Source organism: Podarcis tiliguerta (assembly GCF_965153285.1).
Source record: "Podarcis tiliguerta genome assembly, chromosome: 4".
In the NCBI taxonomy this organism is placed as follows: domain Eukaryota; kingdom Metazoa; phylum Chordata; class Lepidosauria; order Squamata; family Lacertidae; genus Podarcis; species Podarcis tiliguerta.
This window is the reverse complement of record NC_139537.1, coordinates 13,061,451-13,070,127: the sequence shown is the minus strand read 5'-3', so window position 1 is coordinate 13,070,127 and position 8,677 is coordinate 13,061,451. Positions and strand designations below refer to the sequence as shown.

Sequence of the window (8,677 nt, the reverse complement as noted above, 5' to 3'; positions counted from 1 at the left end):
AGGAAGACCAAAATTTTAATAAGGAATAGAGGAAATTTATAACTTATCTTAATTGTAAACAGTTAAAATCTTTAGTAGGATTGGAATATCACTTGTAGTTGAACGGTGAATTTTGGACACAGTGGAGAGGTAAAAGATTTAGATTATCATCAAAGATGCAGGAGGAAATGATTAACAATAGGACCCGCAAAGGGGAGGAGGGAATTCCAAGAGATTCCTTGGAAACTTATTTTTATGTTGGATATGTGACTGTAAAATTTTAATCTGAAAAACCAAATAAATAAATTTTAGGAAAAGAAACACACACCAACATGCTACCTATCCAGGTACAGCAAACCTAAACACACCTGCTTAGAGAAAGCCCAATAAAATTACCACTAAAAACAGCTACGTTGAAAAAATTTAAAACCAGCAACCAATAAAAAACAGATTGAAACCTGCACCGATATCCTACCTCTAGCAATTGCTGTGCAAACCTAAACATGCCTGCTGAGAGAAGCCGATTCTGTTGAGTTAACTGGGGCTTCCTTCTAGCAGGTACAGTAGGGCAGCCTTCCCATCCCACAGAGCTGGAACGAGAAGGCCTCCTGCATTTGGAAAGCTGTTTTTCCTGCTCACGGGAGACTTCAGCTGGATAATTTACTTTATTTCTTGTGGCAGGCAATTTGGGTGTTCTTTGACCACATGGAATACTTGACTTAAATCTGGATGAGATACAAGCAGCCTTTTTCACCTCTCAGGAATATGGCATGGAAAGCGCATGGCCTCTTTTTTTCCATACCTACAAACTCACTCTCTCTATGGTATGAATCACCTTTGCAGTAAGGACATCCATTCTAAATGCCTACGGTTTGTTTTGGTTTGTTTTTTTAATGAAGGTCACTATTTAGGAGGTGTTTCTTCAGTCCTGCTAATTAGAATTTGTTCCTGCAATGTACAGTTTTGAGGGGGGGGAGGAGGGGGGAACTGCGAGAAGAATAGTCTCCATTACATTTTGCAATGAAGATAGTTTTTTCCACAGGGCAAGGAGCCAGAATGATTAACAAGGAGAGGGGGGCAGTGTAGGGGGAGGAGGCGGGAACGCAGAGCAAAGAGCGTCTTTAAACAAATTATTATACAGTGGTACCTCGGGTTAAGAACTTAATTCGTTCTGGAGGTCCGTTCTTAACCTGAAACTGTTCTTAACCCGAGGTACCACTTTAGCTAATGGGGCCTCCCGCTGCTGCCACGCCATGATTTCTGTTCTCATCCTGAAGCAAAGTTCTTAACCCGAGGTACTATTTCTGGGTTAGCGGAGTCTGTAACCTGAAGCATCTGTACCCGAGCTACCACTGTACAGAATGAGAATCCATGTATTTGAATCCATGTTTCATGTATTTTTGAATCCATGTTTCATGTATTTTTAAATTTTTCTCTATTTTTATTTTTCTCTTTTTTATTGTACTTTTTCTTCTCTTTCTTTCTTCTGTAATTATTAAATTTTTAATAAATATCATTTTTTTAAAAAGAGAGAGAATCCAGCAACAGTTCCCACTCCTGGCAAAGCATTCAAACAGCTTTTCTTGGCCGCGCAGGTTGTTAAAAACACAAGCAAGGCACTTTAAGGATTACAGAAGCACATTTTGACACACACACACACACAAAAGCTACGTATGTTGAGATACAGCCTGTTGGCGATGCTGTGCTTCTCGAGACTGTTCCTTCCCAAATCCCTGCTAATTTGAGGGTTACGAGAGAAGACACTCTGGAAAATCTGAAGCAGGTCGCCAGAGCGTCCAGGGCCAGGGTACCTGCCAACGCATACAGTAGACACAGCAGGTACGCTGGCAAGCAGGCCGGAGTGCAGCCCCGCGCCAAAGTAATAGGATCATTGTGTGATTGGGTTACCAGCTGGCAAAGTTAGTTTAAGAATTACTGGGTCTGGCACGCCTACATCCCCACTCTGCGCGCGCACACACACACACACTTAAAAAAGGAATTTGGATTTCGTGACTATGCTATGCAGTCCACGGAGCTGTCCTCCCGGCCCCTGTTCTCTCATTCCCAAATTCCTTTTGGGGAAAGGTTCTAATGCAGCCTCAGAGCAGTGGCGTAGCGTGGGTTGTCAGCACCCGGGGCAAGGCAAGTAATTTGTGTCCCCTAACCCATGGACTTGCGCCCCCTAACCTGTGGATTTGCGCCCCCTAACCCTAACCCCCAGATGTTGTGCCCGGTGCGGCCGGCCCCCCTGTACCCCCCATGCTACGCCACTGCCTCAGAGCATCTGCCAGCATGCAGGAGGTCCTCAGGTTCAATCCCCAGCGTCTCCAGTTACGGCAGGGAGAGTTCCCTGCTGGGATAGATCTATATACCAGTGGCAGCTTCCTATGTTCCTATGCTTAAGTTGCAGGATCATAGAATGGTGGGTTTTGGAAAGGACCCATGAGGCTCATCTAATCCAACCCCCCGGCCATGCAGGAATCTTTTGCCCAACATGGGTACCATTATCCAACAGCAGAACAGTAGCAGAGAGCCAACGGAGCACAGTGAAACGAGTGCTGGACTGGCAGGAGAGAACTTAGTGGCTCCCCTCCACTGTGGGAAGTGGGGAGGGGCAAACAGTATTGAAAGAGGCTTCATGCGGGAATGTTTAAATAATTATCTAGGGGATAATAAGGGTTCATCAATAAAGACCTGGTTACGTTTAGAATGATACCGCATAGGGAAATGTTCCCTGATACCAAGATGAGGGATCAGTGGCGTAGTGTGGGTTGTCAGCACCCGGGGCAAGGCAAGTAATTTTCGCCCCCTAACCCGTGGAGCCAGGTAGCGGCAGAGAGCTGCGAGTGCGAGCACACACACCCCCAGATGTTGCGCCCGGTGCGGCCGGCACCCCCTGCACCCCCCACGCTACGCCACTGTGAGGGACTCTATGGAATGCAGATAGAGAGAACTGAAAAGAATAATGATCTGTTGTGACCTTGACGGAAGCGTAGAATAGACGCGCCTTCTTGTGTTTTGGCTCATTTTCCTCTCTTTTTCTTTTTTCTCCCCCCCCCCCACCCTCCTTCTTTCCTTTTTCCTTTTTCTTTCCCATAATGGCTTATGTTCCATGCCATGTACTTTGATTTTTTTTTGGTAGTTTTTTAGCTTTTTCCATTATTATAATTAAGGATTTTTCTTTTGCAATTTTGGTTGTTTATATTTATCTGTAAATGTTTAAAGCAAAATAAAAGTATTGAAAAAAAGAAAAGAAAGAGGCTTTATACCTAGCTGCCCCACCATGAGCACAAATCATCACGAATGTACAATACAAAGCAAGCCATTGGAATGGCTCTTTGGGCTGCCTACGACGTTTTCTTAGATTTTCAAAAATGTGTCCCCAAAGAGATTGGGGATCTCCCTCCTGCTACCTGGCACAGGGAGATCATCTCTCCTGTCCCTCCCAGCCCCTTGCCGACACCCATCTGTTGTCTGTGCATTAGATCAGTGGTTCCCAAGGGGGACAGTATTACCCCCTGGGGGGCGGGCGGTGGTATTACCTAGGTGGGTGCTAAGAGGCAAGAGTGCGGTTGCTGGAGGAGTAAATGACTATCAGACTTTGTAAAGCTGGTATCACTGGATGGAGATTCATTTCTGGAATGAATTAAACTAAATAGTTTTAACTGGATTTTAAATGCCTGTGCAATTCATTGTTACTATTTTGAATTTCAAAGCAAATTTCATTTGTTGAATTTTTATTCAGAATTCATGGGGGGGGGGCAACTCAGTTGACAGAGCAAGATGCTCTTGATCTCAGAGTTGTGGGTCTGAGCCCCACATTGGGCAAAAGATTCCTTCATTGCAGAGATTTGGGTTAGTTGACCCTAGTGGTCTCTGCCAACTCTACTATTCTATAACTCTATAATTCTATGATTTTATTGTGCTATTGTCTTTCATAGTGCAAACCACTATTCTGAATAATGCTTTTTATAGGGTAGGGAGCACCGAGCATAAGTTTATGGAACCAAGGGGTCAGTGGCGTGGAAAAGGTTGGGAAGCACTGCAGGAGACGAATGAAGAGCTTTCATACAGGCTTCTACATTTTTGCTTGGGAGCCCTGGTCATGCAAGACTCCCCGTTGCGCAAAGGAGCTTGGGAACTGTAGTTTAACAAAGGTGCTGGAAATGGTGGCTCTGTGTGGGGTAAACTGTCCTTCCCAGGATTCTTTCAGGGGAAGCAATGTGCTGTAAGGGTCCTTTAAATGCACGCACCCTATGACTGCAGCCAGCTCTCTTTCAGACTTTGCCAAAAATGCAGAGGCGAGAGGGGTGGGACTGGTCAGGTCTGCAGGGCAACTGCACTCTCCTTTCTTGAAATGTCAGCCTTTTGCTAACTGTAAGCTAAAAGGAGGATACGGCTCATGCGGTTGTTTCATCAAGACACACTCGCCAATAGCCCAGGATCACATCATGCCAAAACAGTGCCCACACTACTCTGGGTGCCAGTCACTCTGGGGAAAGGATGGGTTTTTATAGGCTTTCACACAGCAGATTTATGCAGCTGAGGCTGCAATCTCATGACGATGTGCAAGCTAGAGAGATCCGTCCCCACCATTGTACTGTATTTATATGGATTCCAAGAGACTTTGAAAGTCGTTCCAGGATACTGAAGCCCAACTATTTCTCAACGAAGGGAAACTTTTTACAGCTGGTGGAAATAAGCGAGTATCTCCTGGGTGTCACCCAAGAAAGCAAGCATGATATTAATCAGCTGTTTTCGCGTGAGCCTGTGTGCGCGCGCATAGGCATTCCGTGCTGGAGTTTCCAAAAATATGCATTGACTATAATGTCCAACTAGGGCATGACTTTCATTACCTCATTAAAGCATGGATTACAATAGCTGGACATTTGCTTCCAATCAGTGTTGCTTCTGTAATCATCAATCAGAATCCAAGAACAAAGAGAAGCCGGTCTATTTTCCGTCTGTTTTCAGCCAGGCTGAATTGAGAAAATGCAGGGGCAGCCCAGATTGGGTGTGTGCTCGCATGCATGTAGATAAGAAGTTAAACATTAATTGCTTTCCAAAGGCATAGCTTGATAGAATACTCTTTGAAAGTATCCAAATAAAACCAAGGAAAGGGCAAGCAAAATGAAGTCCATGCGTGGACTTGCCTTGTGTTCTTGGAATTCCTCAAACCACACAGACGCACAAAGTTTCTCTCTGATAACTGCGTGCCAGGGAATGTTAGTGTTTATACTAATAGGGCAAACTGGCTCAGTTTCACAGGCGCACATAATAAACACATGCCCATCGCCACCCAAATTTATTTACACGTTGGACCCTTTGGTCTTGTTCTCACAAACGGCAAATGAGGTGTTAGATCAGCTTCTGGACTGCACATGAATGTTCCTGCAAATGAGAGAGGGGCATAGAATTCCCTGCACATAGAAATCCAGTTGTCAAAGGCAGCTGAGCTAGACCCCTTCTCCCTGGTCTCTAGGAGAATGGTCTGCAATCTGAACTCCGAAGGACTTACTTCCCCATCAGCCACCAGTGAAATCTCAGCCCTAAGAGCTGCTTCAGAAGTGACAATGACACAGAGGGGGACAGGAGGCACAAACTCTCCGGTGATTCCTGTTTCTTTGCCTCTCTTGTCCTTTTCCAAAATGGAACACTTGGGAGAGGCTCTAGCTGAGGGGTGTGGAACCTTTTACAGGGAGACGCATTCCCCTCCAGGCAACCTTATGTGAGCCACATGCCCATGGTGGGCAAAAGCACAGGCGGAGGGAATGTTGGATGCCAATGCCACCTTTGTGCAGTAGGAACACAACATGCACATTTGTTCGGCCCAAGCTGATGCCCTCCAGAGTGCAACTTCCACCAGTCCCAGTCATGTTGGCTGCAATCCAAAACATCTGGAAAGCACCAAGTCGAGAAAGGACACCATCCCATGTAACACTTGCACAAATGTCTTCCTTTGCTGAGTTATAGTGGCTCATGTCGAAAGAGGTCCTTGCAAAACTTCCCCACGTGGCCTGCATATTTTCCTCTTAACAGACCTTATCTCTAAACTGGAGAAAAATGTACTTCTTGTAAAACACAGACACACACACACAGCACCCCAAAACCACATTTACAGCAGGCACTGCAAATGGTGCCAAGTTGGTCGATATAACCTGGAGAAGCTACGCTGTGCCCACAGCACAAAGTTGGCATGATTTAATTTGATGCTGCCTTATCTAACCTCTTTTGTTTTCTCAGTCCTCTTCTAGCCTACCTTATAGGACTGTTGTGGAATTACATGAGACTACTTAAGCAAGTAGGGCTACAGGGATTTTGGACAGCAGGAAGAACTGCAGATGAAAGGATGGGCAATTGGGGGGGCAGGGGGGAGAGAGAGAGAAAGGGAGAGGGGGGGGAGAGAGACGAGAAGCTGCAGCTCCTGCCTCCACCCCCAATTCACTGCCAAATTAAAAAGTACAAGGGGAGTATCCACAATGTGACCTAGCAACCGTACGTAAGAGGCACTTAGGTCTCACCACAGAATAACCACAAGTAGACCACCGGAGGATAACCACAACTAGGGCGGGGGGACTGTGGCTTAGCGGCAGAGCACATGGGCTCAGCATACAGAAGGTTCCAGGTTCAATCCCCAGGATCTCCGAATAAGGCTGGAAAAGACGTTTGCCTGAAACTCTGGAGAACTGTCGCCAGGCAGTGTAATCCAATTTCCACACACTTCCCCTGCAAGAAGCATAGCCCGTGGTCAGGGAAGGCAGAAGTCCTATTCCAGCAATATCTGGCACATGTGGAATAGTCATCCTTGGGAAGTGGTGGACTCTCCTTCCTCGGAGGCTTTTAAGCAGAGGTTGGATGATCATGGATGCTTTAGCTGAGATTCCTTTGGGGTTGGACTAGATGATCCTTTGGAGTCCCTTGCAACTCTACAATTCTGTGTTAGTAGAGAGGACAGAACATGATAGACCCCATAATTCAATAACTCGGTATGCAGGGACCGAGGGGGGAATTGCTAAGCCCCGGAGCGTGCCTCTTAGGGTGGTGTTGCAACAGCGGTGGATGCAAAACAATTTAAAGAGACGGCTGATCCGTGGGAATTTGGGAGGGTCCAAAGAGATTAGACAAACAGCAAGTAGGAAAAAGTTTTCAAGTCTTCCAAGAAGAGTTAGAATCAAGATCACTTGCCCTTGGTCTGTGCTTTGTATGGTTATGTAGGAATATAGGAAACACAAGAGTCAGGCCATTGGTCTATCTCGCTCAGTATTGTCTACACGGACTGGCAGCAGTTTTAAGCCAGGGTTTCTCCAATAAGATAAGACCAGGGTTAGGGTTAGGTGTTGAACTTGGAAGCTTCCGTATACAAGGCAGATGCTCTAACCGTGAGTTACAGCCCCTCTCCACAATATGTTAAGTACAGATAATCATAGGGAATCAGAACAGGGATAGGGAATCAAAGCTCAGGTGGACAAGAAAAAGGTAAAGGAGACAGGTACCACCCCAAAGAGTTTAAATTTAAAAAAACAATAGGTTTTTGTTTCATCTCTTCGACTTGCCCAAGTCCCAACCATTTCACATGCCCAGGAAGAGTAGCCATCCCAACGCCTGTAATAATCCACTAAAGAGGAAAGGACCTTATCTTATTGAATTGTTCAAATCAAGATCACCTATCAGGTGTGTGGCCAGATCATCTCTCAGATCAGCTGATGCTCTCCAAGAAGAGTCCCTTCTGGGCTAAAAACGACTTGGAAGTTGGGTCCCAGATGGACTTTACTTGTGGATACCCTTGGTTTAGAGCTCTACAGTTCTCTAGAACTCTTGATCAACTTACCTCTTCATGGCTGTACCAGCACGCTGGTTTAAGAGTTCTCAAGGGTCCTGGGAGCAAAGTTTTTTTAAGACACAACTCAGACGGATGAAGACTGAAGTCCCATCACTCGCAGGTTCACGGCGCTGCAGGGGAGCTGCTAGCTCGGACGTTGCCTTCCTTCTCCCCCAAGTCGATGCAACCCCTTCCTCGCACCCACACAAAACGAGGTTTGCAGATAGATGTCCTCTCCGCCCTGCCCTCCTCCCCAAAGCTCTCTCTCTCTTGCAAAACCTGGCACCCGGAGAGGAGCGCAGCCGAGAGCTCCCTGCAGGTGTCACCGCGGAGCCCCCTCCTGGCCAGCTGCTGCTCTCACCCCTCGGCGCGATGGGGCTGGCGGCGAGGGGGGCAGGCGGGGAAAAAGTCCGACCCAAGGAGGAGGCAAGCCGGTACTTCGGCGCAGGCGCCCTGCGACTCAAGCCACCCCCTTCTGGCTGCAGCCGAGGAGCCGCCCCTCCCCACGACGCGCACCCCCCCCTCCGCCTGCGCTGCCCCCCTGTGCCCACGCCCCTCCAGTGCGCAAACAGAGGCTGCCTCCGCGCAGCTCCAGCGCGCGCGGGGCGGGGGCAGGATTTGGAAAAGGGGGCAAGGCATGCCCCCCTTCCTCAGAAGCAGTGAATTGGGGAGAGGGGCGGAGGAAAGAAAGGAGCCCTCTCTCTCCCGTTTTCCCAGGCCAAAAGGGACTTAAAAAAAATATAGTCCTCCCCCACCCCATGGGGTATTTTGTTCCCTCGAGGGGGAGAGAGAGATGCGTTCAGACGAAAGAGCGCGCCCAAGTTTCTCAAAAGTTTGGCCAGAGAAAGAGAGAGGGAAGCAGAAACTGCCTGCGAGTGA

The 8,677-nt window shown here is 47.4% G+C and overlaps 1 protein-coding gene across 1 annotated transcript in view; it reads right to left on the bottom strand.

Moving 5' to 3' along the window:
- Positions 1-8,255, bottom strand: part of PRSS23 (serine protease 23) — a 21,293-nt gene extending 13,038 nt beyond the window's left edge. The window contains exon 1 of the mRNA XM_083436680.1: positions 7,808-8,255. Coding sequence (XP_083292806.1) covers positions 7,808-7,815 — 8 coding nt within the window. The 5' untranslated portion in view covers positions 7,816-8,255. The remainder of the gene's footprint in view (positions 1-7,807) is intronic.
- Positions 8,256-8,677: the final 422 nt, after the last annotated feature.